The 26,420-nt window shown below is 40.7% G+C and overlaps 1 protein-coding gene across 1 annotated transcript; it reads left to right on the forward strand.

Annotated features, from left to right (window-relative positions):
• On the forward strand, nt 1-25,982 carry rogdi (rogdi atypical leucine zipper). Its single transcript, XM_078418225.1, has 11 exons — nt 1-53; nt 7,451-7,522; nt 9,538-9,620; nt 11,553-11,607; nt 13,416-13,496; nt 14,774-14,869; nt 15,969-16,067; nt 16,631-16,744; nt 19,403-19,452; nt 22,142-22,268; nt 23,151-25,982. Exons 1-11 carry the CDS (start codon nt 18-20, stop codon nt 23,190-23,192), a joined length of 855 nt encoding a protein of 284 aa, XP_078274351.1. The 5' UTR covers nt 1-17; the 3' UTR covers nt 23,193-25,982.
• The last annotated feature ends 438 nt before the right edge of the window (nt 25,983-26,420 follow it).

A 26,420-nucleotide genomic window follows, 5' to 3' on the forward strand; every position in this document is an offset into this window, starting at 1 on the left:
TTGTCCTTCAGAAGAAGATGGCGGTGGCGAGTGAGGCGGAGCGGGCGGTGTTGGTGAGTCTGCACCTTCCCCGGCGATGGGCAGAGTGAGGGGGAAAAGAAGCACCGGCAAGAGAGTGCGAAATGGGATTAAAAAGATATGGGGCGAGGTGGGCCGGTCAGCGGCTGGAGTTGGGTTACTGTGTGAAAGGGAGAGATGTATCCCTGTGCAAAGCTATGTTGCAACGGTTTGCTTATGTTGCAACGGTCTACGGATTCAAGATCGTGCACTGGTTGACTACACCGTCCTTCCATTAAACAACAATGTTCAGAATTGTGGTGGTTCGTTGTTAGAAATATATTAATTGAAATGCTGGAAATCTGATGAAATATCAATAGAAAATCGACACAAAATGCTGGAGTAACTGAGCGGGACAGGCAGCATCTCTGGAGAGAATGAATGGGTGACGTTTCTGGTCGAGACCCTTGAGACTGAGAGTCAGGGGAGAGGGAGACTAGAGATATGAAAGGGTAAGGTGTGAGAACGAGAGATCAAAAGAGACACTGGTCAAGGAAATGTAGAATGGTTCATTGTTGGCTGAAGGGATGATGGCAACAAGGGACACAAGCAGTAAAATTAATCAGAAGGACAGTGAAACGAGTCAGAGAAGAGAGAGGGAAAACAAGAGTTACCTGAAGTTAGAGAAATCAATTTTTATACCACTGGGTTTGTAAGCTGCCCAAGCAAAATATGAAATAGATTTTTTGGGGGATACTTGACAGGCCAGGCAACATTTGTGATGAAGGATACAGTTAATGTTTTGATGGCGTTCATAAGTATTGAATTTGTCAACCTCTCTGCCATGAAGGGATGTAACAAAAAGATTTTTAATTTGACATGGATTTGATGATATTTGGCAGATATATACTGAGCACTAGCTTATTTTTACTGCTTAAAATATATATGCTTATTTGTATGTGTCTCAGCAATGGGAATTGTAGCAAAGATAATGTGAACCTTCAACAAACATTTTTTTAATTGTGGAATTCTTCACACTGAAGAAGAATCCTGAGCCAAAAAATCACCTATCCATTTTTTCAAGGGATGCTGTCTGACCTGCTGAGTTACTCCAACATTTTGTCCCTATCTTTTGTGTTTAATTGTCTTATGTACTGACGATGGAACAATTAAATACTTGCTGTAGCTCGTAAATGCAATACCACGCGGACAAATATATGATAATTAAAAATACCATAAGTTAATAACCACAATACTATGTAACTATAGTTAACTAGTGAAAAAAACAAAGACAGTGCAACCAAAGACATAGTCTGCAGAAAATCATCGTTGCTGAGGTTAGTGTTGTGTGGTGTTCAAGAGCCTGATAGTTGCTGGGAAGAAGCTGTTCAGGAATCTGGTGGTTATGGCTTTGGTGGTGGCTTGGACAGATAATATTGGCTGTCTTTTCGATGCAGCACCTCCTATACAGCCCTTCAATGTTGGGGAAGTCAGTACCAGTGATGGATAGGCAATGGCAGTCACCTTCATTCCCGAGTGTTCAAATTAGCGAACTAGGCTATAATTTAACCAGCCGCTATGCCCTCCACCATGCATCTGTAGAAATTTGATAGAGTATTTGTTGACACATTGAATCTCTTCAATTTTCTAAGGAAGCAGAGGCATTGATGTGCTTTCTTTGTGATTGCATCAATTTGCTGGGCCCAGGACAGATTATCCAAGATATGCACTTGTAGGAACGTGAAGCTGTTGATTGTCCACCACCTTCCCATTGATGAAGACAGGTTCATGGATCCTTTCCCCTCCTAAAATCAATAGCCATCTCCTTGGTCTTGCTAACATTTTAGTTTAGTTTAGTTTATTGTCGAATGTTGAAAAACTGGAGCGGCTAGGCTTGTATACACTGGAATTTAGAAGGATGAGAGGGGATCTTATCGAAACATATAAGATTATTAAGTGGTTGGACACGTTAGAGGCAGGAAACATGTTCCCAATGTTGGGGGAGTCCAGAACCAAGGGCCACAGTTTAAGAATTAGGGGTAGGCCATTTAGAACGGAGATGAGGAAAAACTTTATCAGTCAGAGAGTTGTAAATCTGTGGAATTCGCTGCCTCAGAAGGCAGTGGAGGCCAAGTCTCTGAATGCATTCAAGAGAGAACTAGATAGAGCTCTTAAGGATAGCGGAGTCAGGGGGTATGGGGAGAAGGCAGGAACGGGGTACTGACTGAGAATGAACAGCCATGATCACATTGAATGGTGATGCTGGCTCGAAGGGCCGAATGGCCTACTCCTGCACCTATTGTCTATTGTCAGGTGTACCGAGGTACAGTGAAAAGCTTTTGTCGTGTAATATCCAGTAAGAGCAATATTGTTCTGACACCATTCAATCCGATCTTCAATCTCCCTCCGGTACTCTGATTCATCGTTAGCTGGTATTTGTCCAACAACAGTGATATCATCAGTAAATTGAAAGATGGCACCAGGCTTCTGAAAGAATTATGCGGGTTGAGCATATAGGTGAAAAGAAAAGTAGATGTTTTGGGCCGACACCTACATTAGGACTGAGACTCCCCTTCTCTGTTCTGTGTTGAAGTAGGATTTCAACCCAAAACATCGATCATTCATTCCCCCCCACAGATGCTGTTCGACCCATTGAGTCCCTCCAGTAGATTATTTGTTTCTCCAGCATCTGCAGTCTTTCGTGTCATCATAATTTCAGAATATGGCAAAAAATATTTGGGATATAAGATTTTAAATTTCATAAATAGAGGCATAAAGTAATGCGTATTAATAGATTTGCACAAAGCTCTAGAAAATGCAGAGTGCATAGCTTTGATTAGGCAGATTAACAGTAGTGGTTTGGAAATCATGCTTCTGAGGCAAGCCGGAAGTAACTGGAATTGAGAAAGATGTAAAGCGATTTCAAAATTTCAAAACTTTAATAGTCACGTGGTAAGGAAAATTATTTACACTTAAGCTGATGTGAAAAATACAAAATATTTGAAGGTTAGACTTGATCTGAGTAAAGGTCACAAATGAAATTTTCATTCAAAGATAGACACAAAATGCTGGAGTAACTCAGTGGGTTGGGCAGCATCTCTGGAGAAAAGGAATAGGTGACGTTTTGTGTCGAGACCCTTCTTCAGACTAATTTTCGTTCATTGCATTTGATGGAAGGCTATATTGATGTAGGAGTCTCCATTTCTATTTTAATGCAACATTTTGTCAAAGGTATGTTTATTTTTAATAATGGGAATTGTTTAGAATTTTACTCTGTCCATGGATGAATGCCAAGAATAAGGTTGTGTCACGTCCCTTATTTTTGATCAACATCTTTTTATGAAATATAGACAATAGGTGCAGGAGTAGGCCATTCGGCCCTTCGAGTCAGCACCACCATTCACCATGATCATGGCTGATCATCCACAATCAGTACCCCGTTCCTGCCTTCTCTCCATATCCCTTGACGCCGCTATCATTAAGAACTCTATTTAACTCTCTCTTGAAAGCATCCAGGGAATTGGCCTCCACTGCCTTCTGAAGCAGAGAGTTCCACAGCTTCACAACTCTTTGAGTGAAAAAGTTTTTCCTCGTCTCCCTTCTAAATGGCCTACCCCTTATTCTTAAACTGTGGCCCCTGGTTCGGGACTCCCCCAACGTCAGGAACATGTTTCCTGCCTCCAGCGTGTCCAATCCCTTAATAATTTTATATGTTTCAGTAAGATCCCCTCTCATCCTTCTAAATTCCAGAGTATACAAGCCCAGTCGCTCCAGTCGTTCAACATACGACAGTCCCGCCATTCCGGGAATTAACCTAGTAAACCTATGCTGCACGCCCTCAATAGCAAGAATATCCTTCCTCAAATTTGGAGACCAAAACTGCACACAATACTCCAGGTGTGGTCTCACCAGGGCCCTGTACAACTGCAGCAGGACCTCTTTGCTCCTTTACTCAACTCCTCTTGTTATGAAGGCCAACATTCCATTAGCTTTCTTCACTGCCTGCTGAACCTGCATGCTTACTTTCAGTGACTGATGAACTAGGACACCCAGATCTCGTACTTCCCCTTTTCCTAACTTGACACCATTCAGATAATGCTCTGCCTTCCTGTTCTTATCACCAAACTGGATAACCTCACATTTATCCACATTAAACTGCATCTGCCCACTCACACAACCCGTCCAAGTCACCCTGCATCCTCGTAGCATCCTCTTCACACTACCACCCAGCTTTATGTCATCTGCAAATTTGCTAATGTTACTTTTAATCCCTTCATCTAAGCTATTAATGTTTATTGTAAATAGCTGTGGTCCCAGCACCGAACCTTGCGGTACCCCACTAGTCACTGCCTGCCATTCTGAAAGGGATCCATTTATCCCTACTCTTTGTTTCCTGTCTGCCAACCAATTTTCTATCCATGTCAGTACCCTACCCCCAATACCATGTGCTCTAATTTTGCCCACTAATCTCCTATGTGGGACCTTATCGAAGGCTTTCTGAAAGTCAGATACACTACATCCACTGGCTCTCCCTTGTCCATTTTCCTAGTTACATCCTCAAAAAATTCCAGAAGATTAGTCAAGCATGATTTCCCCATCGTAAATCCTTGCTGACACGGAACGATCCTGTTACTGCTATCCAAATGTTCTCCAATTTCTTATTTTATAATTGACTCCAGCATCTTCCCCACCACTGATGTCAGGCTAATTGGTCTATAATTTCCTGTTTTCTCTCTCCCTCCTTTCTTAAAAAGTGGGATAACATTAGCTACCCTCCAATCCACCGGAACTGATCCTGAATCTATAGAACATTGGAAAATGATCACCAATGCGTCCACAATTTCTAGAGCCACTTCCTTCAGTACCCTGGGATGCAGACCATCGGGCCCTGGGGATTTATCAGCCTTCAGTCCCATCAGTCTACCCAACACCATTTCCCGCCTAATGTGAATTTCCTTCAGTTCCTCCGTCACCCTAGGATCTCTGGCCACTAGAACATCTGGGAGATTGTTTGTGTCTTCCTTAGTGAAGACAGATCCAAAATACTGGTTCAATTTGTCGGCCATTTCCTTGTTCCCCATAATAAATTCACCTGCTTCTGTCTTCAAGGGACCCACACTTGTCTTAACTATTTTTTTCCTCTTCACGTACCTAAAGAAGCTTTTACTATCCTCCTTTATATTCTTGGCTAGCTTACCTTCGTACCTCATCTTTTCTCCCCGTATTGCCTTTCTAGTTATCTTCTGATGCTCTTTAAAAGAGTCCCAATCCTCTGGCTTTCTGCTCATCTTTGCTATGTTATACTTCTCGTTTATTTTTATATTGTCCTTGACTTCCCTTGTCAGCCATGGTCGCCTCTTACTCCCCTTAGAATCTTGTGTCGGAAAATAACTGCAGATGCTGGTGGTGTAAATTAAAGGTATTACAAAATGCTGGAGAAACTCAGCGGGTCAGGCAGCATCTCAGGAGAGAAGGAATGGGTGATGTTTTGAGTTGAGACCCTTCTTCAGACCCAAAACGTCACCCATTCCCTCTCTCCTGAGATGCTGCCTGACCCCTTAGAATCTTTCTGCTTCTTTGGAAAGAACTGATCCTGCACCTTCTGTATTATTCCCAGAAATACCTGCCATTGTTGTTCCACCGTCTTCCCTGCTAGGGTCTCTTTTCTGTCAACTCTGGCCAGCTCCTCCCTCATGCCTCCATTGTCCCCTTTGTTCAACTGTAGTGCTGACACTTCCAATTTTCCCTTCTCCCTCTCAAATTGTAGATTAAAACTTATCATATTATGATCACTACCTCCTAATGGCTCTTTTACCTTGAGTTCCCTTATCAAATCCGGTTCATTACATAACACTAAATCCAGAATTGGCTTTTCCCTGGTAGGCTCCAGTACAAGCTGCTCTAAGAATCCATCTCGGAGGCACTCCACAAACTCCCTTTCTTGGGGTCCAGTACCAACCTGATTTTCCCAGTCTACCAGCATGTTGAAATCTCGCATAACCACTGTAGCATTACCGTTGCGACATGCCAAAATTAACTCTTGATTCAACTTGCACCCTATGTCCAGGCTTCTGTTTGATAGCCTGTAGATAACTCCCATTAGGGTCTTTTTACCCTTACAATTCCTCAGTTCTGTCCATACTGACTCTACACCTCCTGATTCTATGTCACCCCTTGCAAGGGACTGAATATAATTCCTTACCAACAGAGTGACCCCACCCCCTCTGTCTTTTCGATAGGACGTATACCTCTGAATATTCAACTCCCAGCCAAGGTCCTCTTGCAGCCATATCTCTGGAATTGCCACAACATCATACTTACCAATATCTAACTGAGCCTCAAGCTCATCCACTTTATTTTTTATACTTCGTGCATTCAAATACAACACTTTAACTTTGGCATTCACCTCCCCTCTCTTTTGGCCCTGACCGTACTCTCTTTTCCCTTCTCGAACTTTCCTTCCCATTAATTCGGGAGTCTTTTGCAACTTTTCCTGTATTCACTTCCCCTTTAACTCCATCTTTATATTCCCAATTTGTCAACCCCTCCCCCTCACTATTTAGTTTAAACCCACACGTGTAGCACTAGCAAACCTGCCTGCCAGAATGTTGGTCCCCCTCCAGTTTTTTCTGCGCCGTGTCTCTGTTCACGCTACGGCCCACCATCCGCCAAACACCTGGAGCTGGCGGCCTCCAGCTGGGACCACCTGGGGCTCTGGTTCACAGAGCCCGCGGACTGTACTCACCACCTGCGGAGCTGGCTGTCTTCGGAGGCTGTGGTGGCGTCTTCATCCGCCCCAAATCGCAAGACTTGGGTCGGCCCGTTGCGGACTTTTCACCGTCTGGCGGGGGCTTCAATGTCGTGAGCCCCGACTGCCCCGACGTGGCAATTTCAACTGCCTGACCGCGGGAGAAGACGGCAGGGAAGAGAGAAGACATTCTGGCCTTCCATCACAGTGAGGAGGTGACTGGAGGAGACTCGCTGTGATAAAGGTTTTTTTTAATGTTTGTTTTTGTGATTGTGTGTTTTATTGCTTTCTTTTTTATTGCGCCTCATTGTTGACTGTGGGTAATGTAATTTCGTCCAAAAACATGTCTTTGGATGACAATAAAGGTACTTTATTATTATATTATTATTATTAGTTAAGGTATAACCCGTCCCTTTTTGTACACGTCACCCCTACCCCAGAAGAGATCCCAATGGTCTATAAATCTAAATCCCTGCTCCCTGCACCAGCCCCTCGGTCATACATTCATATCCCCTATCTCCCTGTTCCTGCCCTCACCATAGAAATAGAGCAAATGCATTGAATTGTCATTAGCTTGGGTAGTGTCGAGATGCTATGACTTAGTTATGTATTCTTTGTCATTGCTGCCATTATATCTTGTAATGAAAGCACTCTTCACTCGAAATTATATTGTTGATAAGGATTAATATTTTTGGAATATTTCAGGAGGAAGAATTTAAATGGTTATTGCGCGAAGAAGTTCATGCTGTCCTGAAACAGCTAAAAGATATTCTTAAGGTAATTTACTTAGAATTTTTGCACAGGAAGTTTGGGTCTCTTGTATTTATGATCCATTGTACTCTCCTTTCTTGCATGTAGAAACATTTTATCGCCATCTACTCTTTCAAATGTCTTCACAGTCTTAAAGACTTCTGTAAGACCATCATCAATTTTCTCTTTTGAGAACAAAAAATATATAACATTGTTAATCTTGATAGGTGCATCAAGGTACCTTCACGGTTTTATTGACATTCTAGTAAACCTGCAACATGTCTGTGCCCTTTCTACAATATGCACACAGAACTGTTTATAGTGTTCCCAAGTATGAAGTAAACAAGGGTCTGCAGGCACTATACTTAACTTCTTTATTTTCAGATGTATCCTATTCAAAATTCTTTATATTAATAAGTGCTTTTATGAAATGTAATGCTGCCAAACTAACACCTAATATATCATCCATCCAGATTAACAAATGTTTCTGACTGTGTTGGAAATGGCATTTGATCTAACAAGGTAATAATTCTGCAAGCATACGCCTGGACTTGTGGTGCAACTTGGGTCTCTTATTGTCATTGTTAGTTCAGCATTGTTTTCCTCGGATCTATACTGAAATGCATTTTTGCAGCAGCGGTATGTTTCAATGACACTGATGCTAGACGAAAATGAACTATACTTTCATTAATTTGTTATAGAAACATTCCAAGAGGACTTTGATCAATTTCGGATCTCATTTGAATGCCAACATTCTTGTGCTGAAGAAGAAAAGTCCCAAAATGTGTCAAATTGCCAATGTATTGTGCAAGTCCTCTTCAATGTGGTTGCTGCATAAGTTATGAAATAGCATTTGTGCCTTCAGCTTTGAATGCAACTTGAGAGCTGATTTTCAGGACAAAATCAGAGTATCTTATCAATTTAATCATCTAATTAGGATAGAATCTGTTCTGACTAATTAACCCAAACTCAAGTTTGCGAATGAGACGAAGCTAGGTAGTATTGAGGAAGTAGGGAGTCTGCAGAAGGACCTGGACATGTTGGGAGATTGGGCAAGGAAGTGGAAAACAGAATACAGCGTAGCAAAGTGTACGGTTGTGCACATTAGTAGAAGGAATAAAGACGTAGATATTTTCTAAATGGGGAGAGGATTCAGAAATCGGAGGTGCAAAGGAACAGGAGTGTTGGTGCAAGATTCTCCAAAGGTTAATTTGCAGCTTGAGTCAGTAGTAAGGAAGGCAAATGCAATGTTAGCATTCATTTTGAGGGTACTAGTATGTAAAAGCAGCAATGTAATGTCGAGGTTTTTTAAAGTGCTGGTCAAGCCACATTTGGAATATTGTGAGCAGTTTTGGGCCCTATATCTGAGCAAGAATGTGTTGGCATTGGATTGGGTCCAGAGAAGGTTTACAAGAATGATTTTGGGGACAATTGAATTAACGTATAAAGAGTGTTTGAATGTTCTGGTCCTACACTCCCTGGAGTTTAGAAGGATGAGCAAGGATCTCATTGCAACCTATCGGATAATGAAGAGCCTAGATAGAATGGATGTGGAAAGGATGTTTCCTGTAATGGGAGGGTCTAGGACCAGAGGACACAGACATAGAATATAAAGACATACCTTTAGAATAGAGATGAGGAGTGAATTTCTTTCGCCAGAGTGTGGTGAATCTATGGAATTCATTTCCACAGAAGCCAGTGGAGACCACGTCACTGGAGATTTTAAAAGCAGAAATTGATTGGATTTTTGATTAATAACGGCATCTAGGCTACGAGGAAAAAGCAGGAGAATGGGGCTGGGAGGGAAAAATAGACCGGGTATGGTCGAGTGGTGGAGCAGACATGATGGGCCAAAAGGCCTAATTATGCTCCTATGTCTTATGGTCTAACATCTAGGAATTTAGAGTGAAGATCGCAGAAATCTATCTGATAATTATTAGCAAAAATGCTGGCTGTTGCAACTAATGTAAGAATAATGTTGCTGCTTTACAAAGTACTCGGTTTGCTTTTCTCTTCACTAATGGCCGGCTCCTCTTGCACAGGAGGCCTCTCGGCGCTTTACTCTCTCAGCTTCTGGATCTGAAGGTCAAACTCGACAGGAGAACTTCAAACTTGGAAGCTCATCGTAAGCAGCTATCTTCAGTTTATGTTGTACATAATAGCAAACAATGATTTTTGGTAGCAATGTTGCACTGAACACAGCAGAGTAGGTTTATTCAATAAAACACATCCCAAAAGGATGGGATCCCCAGGTTTGCAAAGAATAATTTTAATAGAAAATATAGTTTTTAATCACATTACAATGAATACATCAACAAAAGGGCTGCTTTGCAAAGTTTTTCTCATTTGGATGACTTGTAAACCTTTCCCCATCTTGGTGACCTTCATTTCTGAATGCAACCTAAGTATCTGTACATCAAATGTTCTTTAATCACATTTGCAGAGTATTAAGTGATGTATAATCACTGGCTAAAGGACATCACTTGCATTATTTATTTTCTTTATATCATGGCCAACTTGGAAATAATGACCTGGGTCTTTAGTCTTGTGTGTTGTTCCATCCAGATCTTCAGTTCTCAGTTTTCACCTTTTTGAGTTCCTGTACCACACTCCTACTCCCAACAAATTTGTAGTGGCATCTTTCCAACTACTTTACAATGCTAGAGATTGATTCTTGCTCTTTCTAAGCTGCTTGCTTTCTATTAAAATAAATAAGTTGTCTCGCATCCATAACCTCCTCAGATGATCTGTACATGTTTTCATAACCAGTGTAAAAAAACTCAATAGGGAGCTTGCGGATTTGATAAAACTGAGAGAGGGTCTCATCTGATTTTAAACGCTGAACTGTAAAGATGATGTACCTGCAGCTTCCAGTGAGATGGGTGAAACCTGGAATGAGCAATTTCTCAGAGGGTGCATGAAGTTTACTAGAGATTGGAAAGGCTGAAGTGGAGGCTGAGGGGTGACCTAATAGAGGTTTATAAAATTAGGAATGTATTGATAGAGTAGATAGTTGCTGTCTATTTTGCAGAGTCGGGGAGTCTCAAACTAGAGGATATAGGTTTGAGGTAAGAGGAGAAGGATTTGAAGGGCCTGTGAGGTTGTTTGGAATGAACTGCCAGCGGAGGTGGTAGAGATGGGCATAATTACAATCTTAAAAAAATATTTGGACAGCTATATGGATAAGAAAGATTTAGCAAATCTTCAGCAAATCCCATTTAGCAAAAGCTGACAAATGGGATTGGTGTAGTTAGGCATATTGGTCAATGTGGATGAGATGGACCTAAGGGCCTGTTTCCGTGCTGTATAACTCTAAATCTCTATGAATTTGTGATATGAAATGTCCTTCCCTGCATGGTTTTGTTTTAAACAGGAATATTACTTGACAAAAATGTGGAGTAATGAATATTGTGACCTGCGCATTCCATGTATGATGTATGATGAACCAAAATGATGCCGGCTGATTATGTACATTCCTGGTTTACATACATATATTTGAATAACATTTTAGTACCCATCTTTTGTCTTTGTTTGTTCGTAGTAGACATGACCTAGCAGACATGATCATAGACATGATCTATGTGGTCTCCTTATAGCTTGGGACTACAAACTACAAGGAGAAGCTAATTGACCTGGTGTCTTGGTACAAAGACAAATAAAATTAATCGACATTGCATGCCCTCTGGAAATGAAACAAAAAAGGTTTCAATTTTAGCTGAGCACCAGATTTAAAAAATAATGAGTCAGATTCAAGTAGGTCTGCACCAAATGTGATTCTCTGAGGCATCCATTTCAATTTTATTTTTCAATCCATGTGTATAAGATAGTATCCAAATAGGAAAGAAGCAATGTGCAATGTTTTTATGTGGGAAGTTCGAGAAGAGTATGGTACATGATTAAATAATCACTCTATTTATTAACTTACTTAAAATCTTATTTAATTGATTTTTTCCCATTCTTTATAGACAACTCAAAATGATGGACTTTTTCATGCATCAAACTATTTATGATATAAATTATGAAATAAATATTTTCTCAAATTAATTTTCTTATCCAGTACAGATCAGGTGAAGGGTGTCCTGACGTTACAAGGAGACGCGTTGACTCAAGCGGTGAGTATAAAAACAAATGCATCTCCTGTTAAAATAAATCTTATTGCCTGCATTTAATCGCAATGTGCAGGTATATCTAGCAATCCAATCTATAGTGCTGAGTTTTCCTGTTTGTGAAAACGCACATACCATACCATTGAATTTTTTGCTTTAGCGGTGATCAGGCAAAGTTGACATTGTGTTGCACACCTGCAGATATAATTGTTGTGCTGTTCAGTGAATATAATGCAGATGGGACCAAACAGAAAGAACAGGTTTCCCCACCTACCTTCAAACAGTAGACACAGGCAGATTCATGACTAACTTAACAATTGAATCCATACACCATTGCTAATTGATGTGATAAGTTTCAACATCCAAATTATTATGTGACCTTTATATTTTAACGGCTATGATTGTAAATACATTAAAGAAAAATGCAGATTACTGAACATGTGCAAACCAAGTGCTGTATTTTTAAGTATTTCAGCTCTACATTCCCTTTCAAACGATCATTGTGTTAACCATTATGCATGTACTTGAAAACTTGAAACCAGAGATGGAGTTCAACTCTTTTTAAAACAAATATACTTTTTGTTAAAAGAGAATTGGTGCATTTATACGGAACCTTGAAACTCCAATGTTTGACACCTTAAATGCGCATGTACCTTAGGAAATAATTTCAAATGGGGAGGGATCAACAAGAGATTGTTATAGAGCTTTTATTAAGATTTCAACATATCCCATAATATTTCCCAAACAACATGGTGCTTTTATGAAGTGTGCTCACTGTAGTAGTGTAGGAACGGAGATGGCCATTTTGTGCACAGCAAGTTTCTGCAAATATCCATGTGAAAATTAGTTGTTTCTCCATCAAATAACATTTCAAGAAAAGATTAATATTGGTCAAGGCAACGGAAATAAACTCTTCTGCTTTGAAATCATAAGATAGGATTGTGAATCTTCCCCATAAAAAATGGGCAGGCTCGCAATTTTATGTAACATCCAAATGAACACAGTTTCTATTTGTTTACCTCACTGAACCTAGCTTTTATTAACCTAGAAATAATAAAGAAGAACATTCTGAAATGACTCAGCAAGTCGGGCAGAGATGTAGAAAGCGTGGTAACATTTCACATCAACAAACCGTCACCCGGACCAGGAAAAGTAAAAAAAAAACTAAGCTTGCTAGTTTAGTTTAGTTTAGAGATTCTGAGTCTGCACCGACCAGTGATCCGCGCACACTATCCTACACACACTACGGACAATTTTACACATACACCAAGCCAATGAAACTACATACCTGTATGTCTTTGGAGTGTGGTAGGAAACCAAAGACATCGGAGAACACCCACAGGCCACTGTGGCCGCACGCTGTTAGAAAAGGGGGAGGTGTAGAGAGAGTAAAGGGCTCATTCATGACGGGGGTGGAGGAGCAAGTGGTGATTGTGTTGTCTCTGAGGATGGTGTGGGCTTGATTGCTGTAGCTGCTCTGAATGGAGGGGATGTAAGTCAAGACGAAGAATGAGAGCAGAGGAAAGAGAAAACACAAATGGTGGAACTCAGTTACAGCACTCGGCTGACGTTGCTAATCTAAAATAAAAAGGGATGCTGGACCATTTATCAAGCCATGAGAGAAAAAAACGGAGTTAACCTTGCAATAGACCTAGCCAGTTCTGATAAACATATCTAAAAAATGTTAAATTCAATGTGCAATATGGTCATCTCACAAGTACTTGTGCATATAAAGAGTTCTCACAAATCTTGGCAGCAGTTACTGTCAAGAGACTGCATTTGAATTTTAATTGAAAAATTGTTCTTTAAAATAGGACATTAACCTGAAGCTGCCTAAACACAACCAGGTTCTGCATTGCACCTTCAGGGAGGACAAACAGTGGAAAATGCAGCAGGTAAAAGCTATTATTACCACAGTTTTCTTCTTTCTTTGGACATGGGTGCTCATTTTTTAATAAGACTGCTTTGCTCATCTTGACAAAAATATTGGTATTGGGTTGTTTGCATAATAACGATGATTGGAAGAGGTTTACTTTTGTTTCTCTTCATGTTACCACTAACCTTAGAGCTCAATAATGATTGTGTGTAATGATGGATTTTGATTTTATTCATTCCATTTGTTACTTGCATTTTCTGGTTACCTCATCTCTTTATATAAAAGTACATATAAGGAACATTCCTTGCATATAAGGAATTCAGACACAGTATAATTTACTAATAGTGGATTTAAGTATCAATGCTTGTCCGTGAGGGGGGGGGGGGGTTGAACAAAGGAGGAGCCAGTGGGGGATACTTTGTAACTTTGTCAGCGCCCTCTCCGTGGCTATTGTTGCATACCTTGGATCTGCAAGCAAATAATTTCACAGTGACAATAAGTTATTCATTCATTCATTCCAGCTTTCTTGAGATCATGTTTAAGTAGTTGGAACATTTGTACTCGGCTAGAAAAATCAAAAATGCTGTGCGTACTAGAGAAATGTATTATAAACCAAAATGAAAACTCAGCAAGTCAGCCAGTATCTGTATAAGAAAATAACTGCAGATGCTGGTACAAATCGATTTATTCACAAAATGCTGGAGTAACTCAGCAGGTCAGGCAGCATCTCGGGAGAGAAGGAATGGGTGACGTTTCGGGTCGAGACCCTACTCCAGCATTTTGTGAATAAGCCAGTATCTGTAGACAGGAGTGCTGTTGATTTTGCTGATCTAGCTGCCTGACCTCTAACTTTAGTAGGTTGTGGAGTGGTGACTGGAATGTTGTTTGGAGATTGTGGCAGATAGTACGTCCATTGTTCTAAACTTTATCAAGGCTTCTTGAGTCAAGAGTGTTTTATTGTCATATGTCCTGAAACAGAACAATAAAATTCTTGCAGCAGCACAGCAGTTATGTAAACATAGTACTCTGCAAAACAGCAGAGTAAACAACAAAAAAAGTTCAGTAGAAAATAACAAAACTGCACAACAGTATGAATTATTGTGACTAAAGGGCTAAAGTCCTCTCATACTGTTTATTATAGTATTCTTGATGTAGAATAATTTCCAATTATATGCTGATGGTCTTTCTACCTGGTATTGTCACCTCATCCTCTTCTTTAGCCCCTTGCTTCCACCCACCCACCTCACTGTGTGACTTAGAATCCTTCCATTTTAATATTTTCTCTCCCCTTCACAGATTCAGGATGCCAGGAATCACGTTGGTCAAGCTTTGTATCTACTAAATAGCAGAGATCAAACGTACCTGTTTAAGACTGGGGCAGAGGTCAACAAGGTTAGTCAGAGTACAACAATTCTTTAGCATTAACTGTCCTCGAATTGGTAATGTTTCACTCAGTAGTTAAAATTAAACTCCTTTAAAAAGCCATGAATCTTTTCAATCATTAATGGTGTTTGATTATTTTGTTAATATATGGTGCCGTCTGTCTGTAAGTAGTGCATATAAAGATCAGTTACCTTTCAAGCAGTGTCGGGGGAGTGAGGATGGAGGACGCTGCTTTTAAAATAAAAGCAGCAAAACACAACTAATTTCCAATACATGGTCTCTGCTTGGGACATATCTCCTGGGCACAGGAAGACAGTAGTGTGCTGCTGTCCTCCAAATGTTCAAACCCTCTCCCAAACAAGGTGGTGGCCTTCAGTAGGAAGCATAACCTGCGCGAGGGAAGAGGCTGCCTGTGACATTTGAACCTTTTCCCCAGAACACAAGTTTGTGCTTTTAGAAGAACAGATTGAAATGTTATCTCCAAAGGAGTCATTTTACTTTTCTATTGCCTTGACTGTAACATTCCTGCTTGCCTGCCTCTGAAGATCCTCTAAAATATCAAGATCAAGAGTAGTTTGCAGTGATTTATATTTGCTGATTAGTATTTGGGGGATGATTTAGCAATGATTTAGAATAACAGCAATGTATCAAGATGAGAAAATGGCATCAGAAAGTCTTTCGACTGCAAAATATTTCAACTCATTTTTCCTTTTGTTAAAAATTGCTTCATATTGTATCCTGCCTATGAAAAATGACGACTCATTTCTACTGATGAGGCAATGCTGGCTTGCTTGGGAGTCGCATAGTCTGTCCCAGGACAAAGCCTATATTTTCACATGAACCATTCTGAAGCACCTACTCGTATGTCCTACGGACAGAAAGAATACAAAAAAAAAGTAGCCTGGGACTTTGCTCCATAAACACAAAGTCAGCTTCACAATTAAGATAAATATTTGTGTAAACAAAGGACAGTCTTTCCCCTATTCACAATTCAGTGAAGGTAGCGTTATATTTCTAAAACAATCCATCCAAAAAGATTATGTGAATGATAATTGACTATTCTTAATTTAATTGGAGCGTGACAAAATAAAGATGTTTTCTCTTTAAGCTCATGGATGCAGTAATGTTGCAGCTAACCCGTGCTCGCAATAGACTGACCACTCCTGCAGCTATGACGCTCCCAGAAGTAGCTTCGAGCAGTTTAATGGTGAGCATATGTCTTCCTGCACTCTCAAAATAAATTCTGAGTGAGTAGATTAATGATCACGTTGAAATGCAAAGATCATGGCTTTGTGAAAGATAAATCCTATCTGATCAATTTAATTCACTTATTTCAAGAGGTGTATCGACGAGGGCAGGGCAGCAGATGTGATTTACATGAACTTTGATACTTTTACAAGGTCTCACTTGTTGATTTTGTCCAAGATAAAAATGGCTTGAGGGGAAGGTTGTGGGCATCCACAAATGGAATTAAATCTGTAGTCTTTATCTTTCAATGGATAAAGAGTGTATTTGCATTGTATAATGCTCACGAATATATATATACATCAAGAGTGTTTTTTATTGTCATATGTACCGATACAGAACATTGAAATTCCTACTTGTTAGTTTGTTCACTTGTCACTTTCATCAGCATATCTCTATATTATTACATTTTGCTAATGATAAACAAAAATACATTAATTGTTGTTCTTAAAGAATTTCAACTTTTTCTTATTCATTTGGATTTATCTGTGTATAATTTGAATAACTTTCTTAATTCCCGTTTAGAAAATGTTCACGCCATCTCTTCCTGGTGACGTCTTTGCCAACTTCTACATTAATCTGAGCAAACTTTGTTTGATTGTCTACCAGCTTCATCTTCTGCAGCCCAATTTGAATAAGGTGAAATAAAGCATAATTTCTGGTGTATTTTGTCAGTAGTAAAGCTGCTCAGTAGATGTTTAAGAAGGAAACTATTTTAGTGCCATTGGCATAACCTGGTTAGTTTGTGCAGTTGTTCAGTGTCTAGATCTTTATGAAAGTTATCTGATGCAGATGTAATTTGGTTTAAATAGTCAAAGCTTTATTTTATAGGTTAGACTTTGTCTATAGTCTGGATCAGATCTTGATGTTAAATTTTAGCATGATTCTGAATATCCTTGGTTTTAGTTTATAGATACATCATGGAAACAGGCCCACCAAGTCCACGCCGGTCATTGATCACCCATTCACACTAGTTCTGTGTTATTTCACTTTCTCATCCATTCCCTACACACTCGGGACAATTTACAGAGGCTAATTAACCATGGCCTACAAACCTGCACATCTTTGGGATGTGGGAGGAAACCGGAGAACCCAGAGGAAACCTATGCAGTCACAGGGAGAATACGCAAACTCCACACAGACAGCACCCGAGGTCAGGGTTGAACCCAGGACTCTGGTGGTGTGAGGCAGCAGCTGTGCCACTGTTTGGACTTTTACTATCTATCGGTTTTATAGAAAGAGTGTTTTCTTGTCCATAAAAAGGACAAGCCAAACAAATGAAATACCCTTCTAAATTTTAGGCTGCTTCTTGGTGAGTATTTCCTGTGGGTTGGACTGCAACTTTCTCTTATCCAAAATATAATTATTGACCATATTTCAATTCCTTCCGTATGGGTAAAAGAGCATGCTAGCACGTAATCTAACATGCTTGAATTTGTGGAAAAAATATTAACTGATCAATAAGGGGGAATCTGTGCGTGTTTGCCATATAAACTTCCAGAAGGTATTTAAATTGGTTCCACTGATGGGGTTTTTAGCAGAAATAAAATGTAGATAATTTTGTAACCTGGTTTGTGTGAATGAGTATAGCTCGTCAGGGAGTGATGCTTTGCTGTCGCTTGAGCTGCCTCCTGATTACGCCTTGTGGGAGGTGATGGCATTCAAGCCCTGCCACAGTTGCCGAACATCCGCCCCATCCTCTAGCTTTCAGCGGAAGTCCCTTTTGGCCTTTTTGATGGCCTTGTCAAGGTCGTATCTGGAGACTTCTTATAGACCTCGGCGTCACCAGACATGAATGCCTGGGATCTGGTCCTCAGAAGTATGCGGATCCCCTGGTTCATCCAAGGCTTCTGGTTAGGAAACACTCGGAAGGTTTTTGTAGGAACACAATCCTCCACACATTTCCTTATGAAGTCTGCAACGACTGGCGTGTTCACCCAGGTCCATTGCCGAGTCCTTGAACATTACCCAGTCTGTAATGGGTAAGCAGTCCTGTAGTTGTTCCTCTGCCTCCCCAGACCAGCTGTGTGCAGTCCTCACCTCTGGGTGCGCTCTTCAGTTGCTGCCTGTATGCAGGAAGAAGCAGCACCGCTGAATGGTTGGATTTCCTGAAGTGAGGGCGAGGGATGGAGCGATAGGCATCCTTGATGGTCGTATAGCAGTGGTCAAGGGTGTTTAATCCTCTGGTGTTGCAGGAGACGTTGATGGTGGCTTGGGAGTAATTTTTTCAGGTTGGCTTTGTTGAAGTCCCCGGCCACGGTGGTAAAGGCTTCAGGGTACACTGCCTGGTGCTTGTTGACTATGGCGTGCAGCTCCTCCAATGCTGGACGGGCGCCTGCCTGGGGTGGGGATGTAGACCGCGGTCAGGATGATGAAGGCGAATTCCCTCGGGAGGTAGAAGGGGTGGCACCACCACCAGATGTTCCAGGTGCGGAGAGCAGGAGTTAGACAGAACTGCCATCACGAAGATTTGACCTTGAGGCAGGCGCCCCCACCTCTCCCTTTCCCAGATGCCTGCATACAGTCCATACGATGGATGGAGAAACCTTCAGGCTGGACCGCTGAGTCTGGGGAGCTGGGGGTGAGCCATATCTCTGTGAAACCTTAAGTCCTCCACTTTATTTTCCATTGATTGCACATTGGCTAGTAGAATGGTAGGGAGAGGGGGTGGTGGTCCCCTGCGCTTCAGTCTGACTTGTAGTCCTGCCCGCAGGCCACGTTTCCGGACACAATGGAGACCTCCCAGTGTTTCCAGGTACAGACGGTTCCTGCGATCCTCCACCAGGTCGGGGATTCCCCTGCGATCGGGAATTCCCTTACAGTCGGCAGCTCCGTTACTACCAGTAGATTGCAATAGCACTAATGCATTTAAATGCATTAGCAGCTTCATTTAACACAGCGTTTAAATGCTTTAGCAGCTTGTCAGTTGCATCGCTGATTTCTGCTGTTTCTTTTGTACAGGTAAGCTGAGAACTATGTTTGATGATTTTCTGTGCTGCTGGCAATATGTAGCCACAGACAGGCACCATCTTGGATTTATGGGAAACACTGATTTAATATACACTATCAATGATAGGCACTATATATTGATAGTGCCTATCATTTAATACGGCACTAGCTTTTAAATTATTTATTATCAATGTATATTTGCATCACTTTTGCTTAAAAATATTTCTTGCCAGTTTAGGTGTTCTTCAAGAACATGAACAATAAATTGGAGAAAGGATTTACGATGTATGAAATTTGTGAAGGTCTTTCTTGTGATGTCTTCTCATCAGTTTTGTTTTGACCTTTTAGAACTTCAAACCAGCTGGGAGCTCTGTGCTGCACAACCCGGGATCCATGTTGTAAGTGTCTTTCTGAATTTGTTCACAGGTAAAATGGATGCATCATGTCCACTCTGCCTGAAGCATTAGTTTGGTTTGGAAGGAAATATCTAATAACAAGCAAGATTCTTTCTCTTTATTTTTAATTGAGTTTTGAAGCAAATGACTTATGCAGAAAAGATGCTATGTTTATTCTAAATGGGGAGTGTTTACATTTCATTGAAAGGAACAATAGGAACCAGAGTTGACTTGTGTATGCAGTTTGTATATATGTTATATTTAGCACTTGCTTTCATAGTTTCATTGCATACATTTTGAATGATTTCCATATTAGTTTTAGTCTGTTTAACAGTGAATAACGAATAGGTGTTTGTTTGTAACCACTGTTTGGATGTCACTAAAATGCATATTTGAAAGATTTGGGTGAAGAACAAAAATACCTTCAGAAATAGCAGCAGCTCTATAATCTGCCCTCCAGTAGGTTTAGATGCTGCAAGTTTTAAAAGATGTTTGCTAAAATATTGGATGTGGTTTTACAGACTTGTATTTGAGGTGTAACAGGCCTTCACAACAATTTTATTGCCACAACAAAACAAATTGTCTGTAACTGTAAAAGTCTTAATAATGCCCAGTTAACTATAGTTCAGTTGCACAAAATGCTGGAGTAACTCCGTGGGACAGGCAGCATCTCTGGATAGAAGAAATTAGTGACTTTTCAGGTTGAGTGAGACCCTTCTTCACTACTGCCTTACTACTGCAACAAGAGTGCTTCTGATATTACACTTGAAACTAATTAAATCATACAATATTAACGTAGTATGTAGGAACAGGGAATTGTGGATGGTGGATTACAACGAAAGATACTGTGTTGAGTAATTCAACGGATCAGGCAGCAGCTCTGGAGAACGAGGATACGTGACATTTCTGGTTAGGGCCCTTGTTCAGACTGATTGTGGTGTGGGGGAGGAAGGGAGAAAGCTGGAAAATGAGGAGTAGGACAAAGCCTGCTAAGTGATAAGTGGATACACAAGGGGGGTGGGGGGTTTGATTGGCAGATGGTCGGACAGTGGCCAGAGATAAAAAGACAAATGGTCTGAGATAAGGACCGAAGAGTTGCAAATTGTGAAGCGACTGATCTCATCAACTTTAACTCTAACTTCTACCCTGCCCACAAATTCATTTGGGCTTTCTCTGACATCTCTCTCCCCTGTCTTCATCACAGGGGACACGCTATCGACTGACGACTACTGCAAACCCACTGACTGCCGCAGCTAAAGGGCTACATCTCCTTCGCACTTGCCTCTTGCAGACATTACTCGCCACTATCAATTTCTCTGCCTCCGCTGTATCTACCACCAAAATTAGTCTTTCCATTCTAGGACATCCAAGATAACCTCTTTCGTGCATAAACGTGGTTACCCCCTGCTGTCATAGATGGATCTCCTCTGTGCCGGGTAGTTCTACTCTCAGACACCCCCCCCTCCCCCCCCCAGACGGAACAAGGATAGAGATCTCCTGGTTCTAACCTTTCACCCCACTGCCTTCCGCGTCTCTCACATCATTCGCCGATATTTCTGCCACCTCCAACAAGATCCCACCACCAGTCATATCTTCCATTCCCCACCGCTTACCATCTTCCCCAGAGACCAATCCCTCTGTAATTTTTTTCCACCCAAACCAGCCCTCCCCAGATACTTTCTCCTGCAACCGCAGGAGGTGCAACACCTGTCCCTGCACTACTTCCGTCACATCCTTCCAGCGACCCTTGCAGTCTTTCCATGTGAAACAGTGGTTCACATGAATCCTTAACTTCGTCTGCATCTGGTGTTCCTGATGTGGCCTGCTATACATCGGCGACACCATGCGTAGACTCAGCGACCATTTCGCTGAACATTTGCTCTTGACCTATCAAGACCTACTGGATCTCCTGGTTGCTGAACATTTCAACTCCTCTACGCAATCCAACGCTGGGAAATTTCCCAATTTCTGGGAAATTGGAGATGAGATGTTTCTCTAAAGTGGGAATACATAAAGCTTCACAACTTTTAGTTGCGGATATCCTGCAGATCAGTGAGATGAAGGGCATTTAGGAGGAAAATCCTTTCAAATAATTTTCTTGATTGTATAAATCTTGAATTCCTCAACACTGCCTACTGAACTCATTTGAAATTGCCTGCCATTCCAACACCGTATACAGCAGTCAGTACATCAGGGTCAATAGAGACCCGAAACGTCACCCATTCCTTCTCTCCTGAGATGCTGCCTGACCTGCTGAGTTACTCCAGCATTTTGTGAAATAAATACCTTCGATTTGTACCAGCATCTGCAGTTATTTTCTTACAGGGTCAATAGAGAAGCCTTTTGGGTGTCATCTAGTTTTAGTAACCATAGACCAAGTGGACCCGTTGGGCCCAAACCTCTCCTGCATTGGTGCAGCACCCTCTCTCCCCACCCCCTCGCGTCCCCTCGCCCCTCCCTCGCTCCTCCCGCCCCTCTCATCCCTCCCTTGCCCCTCCCACCCCTCGCCCCTCCCTCCCCTAAAATTGTCGAGCTATCATGTACTGTTTTGGCTGTATTTCAGGAACAAACAAACAAACAAACGAGAGTTTTAGTATATAGATAGAAATGGATGCAGTTCTTATAGGCTAAAACGAAATGGCGATCATAGCAAGCAATTAATTCAGATTTTTGTTTCATTTTTGCATTGCAGTGAGATGAATAACCAGAAATTCGAAATTAGCCATGTACACAAAGTGGAATGTGTGGTCCCCTGGCTAAATGATACGCTTGTTTTCTTTACCATTGCTTTACAGCTTTGTCAGCAACTGAAGGATAAGGTATAATCTATTTTCCTTAAATTAACCCAAAGTGTTTTACTTTGTGCACTTCAGTTATTGCAGATAGAAAATCAGTGATACAACCAGCTTGTAACCATAACAAAATTGTTATTTGACTCTGAGTGCAAATACTATCACAATTTAGTAAGTTTCAATTGATTGATTCTAGGTTGATACAGATTTATGTCATTTTTGTCTTTCTTAAACCCTACTTTTTACCTTCTCCTGTCCTCTTCTCCCCTCTGCCATTCACTGTCCAGCTGAATAACCAGCAGGCAAATTACTAGTGCGGCCAGTCCTGCTCTTTGTTTCACTCTCTGCAATAAATTGCTGGAAGTAAATCACTTTGCCTAACAAAGTGTGGAATCCATCAGGGCGGCATATTGGCGCAGCGGCAGAGTTGTTGCCTTGCAGCGCCAGAGACCTGGGTTTGATCCTGACTACGGGTGCTGTCTGTAGGGAATTTGTACGTTCTCCCGTGACCTGCGTGGATTATCTTCGGTTTCCTCCCACAACCCAAAGACGTACAGGTTTGTAGGCTAATTGGCTTGGTATAATTGAACATGAATAGTGTTAGTGTGCGGGGATCGCTGGGCGGTGTGGGCCGAAGGGCCTGTTTCTGCACTGTATCTCTAAACTAAACTTAAACCTCTTTGCCATTTCATTCTGTTTGAAATTGATAATTCATTTGAAATGAAGTCATACAATAGCCGTAAGATTCATAGCTGAGGTTTGGGCTAAGTCGGAAGTTATGATGAAATTATAACTTTATGTGAAAGGGCAACCTAACTCGTGGTTTCCCTTGACAAAACTGGCAGATTTAGGAGTATAGATTTAAGATTTTACTATTGGGTGATGCAGCATTTGCATTTTTCCTCACAGGTCTCCGTTTTTTCCAATTTCTGGAACTTCAAGCCCTACTGATGCTGTTTCAACAGACTAAATGAAGATCAGTTTGCACTTTGTACTCACTGCTGCAGCTCCTAGTCTGTCTACTGTAAATGCTGTGTGTGTGTGAATTTTTTTATCAAATAGGTTACACTTGGTGCACTTTTCCCACTTTCCTTTGCCACGTTTTTAATGAGTTGGATCGCTTATGGAGCCTGGCCTGATGATAATTGAAAATATCCCACGACGGTGAACTTTGAGCCACCAGCTGGTGTTATTCAGATGTTTTCCTCAGACCATTAGGCTTTATGACATAGGCTGAAGTTCAACTGATGAAGGATGGTAACACGCTCATTTAGGTAGAATAATTGGTGTTGAAATTTACAGATTTTGACCATTTTCAAGTTCTGGGCGAAGGGGAATGAAGAAATGAAAATTTCCTCATACCTCAGAGTTCAACCACTAAAATCAATACTTATGAGCTATTTACCAGGAAGCTATAAGAACAAAAACTATACATTATACCTCTTTTGGGTCAGTCTTATCTTTTTGAGACTTTGCTTATGTCTTCAACAAGATAAAATGGATAGTTAATAATGTAGTTTAATTTTAAACACATCATGCATTTCCATAATATTGTGTTAGTCTTGCGTTTGTGCTGGTCATAAATTAATCAGATCGTGAAGTTTGTGTTTACGTTAATGACAGCTGTTACACCAGAATTTAGATTATTCTTGTGTCGGGATTCCTGTAATCTGGGGCGTGTGCATTTACTCGGTTTAAAGGTTTAGAGATTTAGATGGACCAAAAATAAGAAGCATCATTACAAAGATAATAGACTTCTGGGGTGTGCTTTTGCTCAGTGAAATGAGGTCGTTCATGGATAATATGCAATGTCACAAAAAACGAATGGGAGGTTTTCATGCGGTCAAGCAGTTAATAAGAGTTAAGGTCAGTTGTGGTGTGTATGTAATTTATACAGAGTCTTGCAGACATGAACATTTTAACCACTGAAATACTGGTTTTTAAAGAGCCCTGCTAATGTAAATGTTTCATTTTGGACACTAATTTAACCAAGAACAGTATAACGACATTTAATATATATTCCAGAAAAGAGAAATCTTTGCTGAAAGTGTAGGCTGTTCTATGAAGTTACCAGGCATTCATTCGTGCATGTGGTAAGTAATGGATTAGAGTACGCACAAGGTGATCTTAAACAATCTGACAAAGCTCCCTGATGCTGGTCATAAATGAGATGTATTTATGTATTTCAACTGAATAATGTTCTTGAGATAAAGGGGGTGTGTCTGAATTACTGTTAATAAGCATTCATATTTCTGTTTGCACTGGATTTAGATGTTTGTCCTTGTCATGTGAGACAATTAGATTTTTCTATTGCAAAAAAAACTGCTGGAGGAGCTCAGCTGGTTGAGCAGTGTTTGATGGGAGGGAACGGAGCCGACATTCCGGGCCAAAGCACTTCATAAGGGCTAAAAGTTGGGAACAAGAATCTTCCTCTCCACTCTTGGTCCTGACAGTTGTTTGTGTTCCAAACAGACTTTGATCTTTCCTGTAACGATTGATTTTTTTCAGTGTAATAATTATAGAAAGGACTCAGTTAAGAAAAATTACAAACATATTTTTCAAACTGTAGTGTGATCATTTTCAGTTCTAGCACTGGTTAGATTGAACATTGTTCAAATTGTCTATGCTTTTAACCAAATTGGACTCTACAACCCACTTTATTTTCTGGTCTCTTAATTGTTGAACCTGTTCGATGATATTGGGACTTGCATTGCTTGTGTATTGTTATATGCCTCTTAAAGATTTGAGCATTCTTTCGTGAATAGAAACAACAGTTTAGAGCCTTGAAATCAAAAAATGCTGGAAACACTCAAGATAGACACAAAATGCTGGAATAACTCAGCGGGTCAGGCAGCTTCTCCGGAAAAAAGGAATAGGTGACGATTCGGGTCGAGGCCCTTCTTCGGACTTACTCAGCATGTCAGGCTCCATTTGTCGAAAGAACAAAACAGGGTTAACAATTCAAGAGGGAGAACCTAACGAATGTTGACTCTCTTCCTCCTTCCAGAGATGGTGTCCGGCCTGCTGAGTGTTTCCAGCATGTTCTGCTGTATTTCAGATTTCCAGTAACTGCAATTCCTTTTACTTTTATTGCAGAGCACTGTACTGCTTTCATTGCTCCTGCATTTAGCAGATGTGTACACAGGATGGTATAGAGCACCTTCCATAGCTGATTCCTGAATTTACACATGTTCTTAAGAGTACCAAACTCTAATGCTTTCCCTGTTTAAAACAGCTTTCAATAGATTTCATTGCAAATAGCTGCCCTTTTGCTGCTTGTTGACTTTGCCGCTGGAAGTGCAGCATGCAGCTTGCTGTTCATTTGTGGGGAGATGTTACACTTCACTTCCTTGCCAGGTTAGTTGATGCAGAACTAGATTTCTATCCTAAAAAGAATTAAAATCCAGCTTAAGTAGATCAAATACATGGATTCCTGTTTACTTGTGAAACTGCACATTGTCAGACATTTTGAAGTTATTGACTCAGACAATTGGATAGATCTGATTTTATTCAAAGTGAAGGAAAGCAGAATGGATAAGCTTGTAAAAAAAATGTGATGTCTTCCAGTATCATGTAAGATGAATGTAACTTAAATGTAGTTGTTCTGTTAATGTTTGTGTGATCAAGCTTCAAAGAGAACATTTTGATAACTGTTCAATGTTCAATATGTTCAACTCAGCTGTTCAATATGTAACAATGCGACTGGGATCAATCATGCATTGCACGCAAAAACATTCGTATTGTATCTGCAATAAAGTATTGCGTTTAAAGAATCTCCGTTTTTTGGCATTGTTTAATTTCTTTACATGTGCCAACAGATTATTGGCAGAATATAATTAACAATGGAGCAGTGCTCTGATCCCTTATAACAGGCTTCAAAGCAGTTCATGTGCCACAGAAGGAATGAATGGGAACTGTACAAGAACAGCTAAAGTAGCCACGCATACAATTATTTAGAAGTGGGTGAGTGAGGAATGTGTTGATAGGATTACAGCATGGCATTTGGTGTTCAAAATGGCAACTGTGACTTTTTTTTTTGCTTTGGAATAATGGCCTTTTTGCAATATTCAAAGATGATTTGAAATGTTGGCCACGCATGGTTCTAATTGTACAGCCGCTGCACCCGACATTACCATTCATGAATGGCATGGCAAGTCAAGTCAAGTCAATTTTATTTGT

Source organism: Rhinoraja longicauda, chromosome 21 (genome assembly GCF_053455715.1).
Source record: "Rhinoraja longicauda isolate Sanriku21f chromosome 21, sRhiLon1.1, whole genome shotgun sequence".
In the NCBI taxonomy this organism is placed as follows: domain Eukaryota; kingdom Metazoa; phylum Chordata; class Chondrichthyes; order Rajiformes; family Arhynchobatidae; genus Rhinoraja; species Rhinoraja longicauda.

Excerpts from the sequence above, each read along its gene's own strand:
- rogdi (XM_078418225.1), top strand. The coding sequence starts at position 18 with ATGGCGGTGGCGAGTGAGGCGGAGCGGGCGGTGTTG. Across the intron at positions 54-7,450 it reads AGGCGGAGCGGGCGGTGTTG|GAGGAAGAATTTAAATGGTT; the intron begins GTGAGTCTGCAC and ends GGAATATTTCAG. Across the intron at positions 13,497-14,773 it reads AACAGTGGAAAATGCAGCAG|ATTCAGGATGCCAGGAATCA; the intron begins GTAAAAGCTATT and ends TCCCCTTCACAG.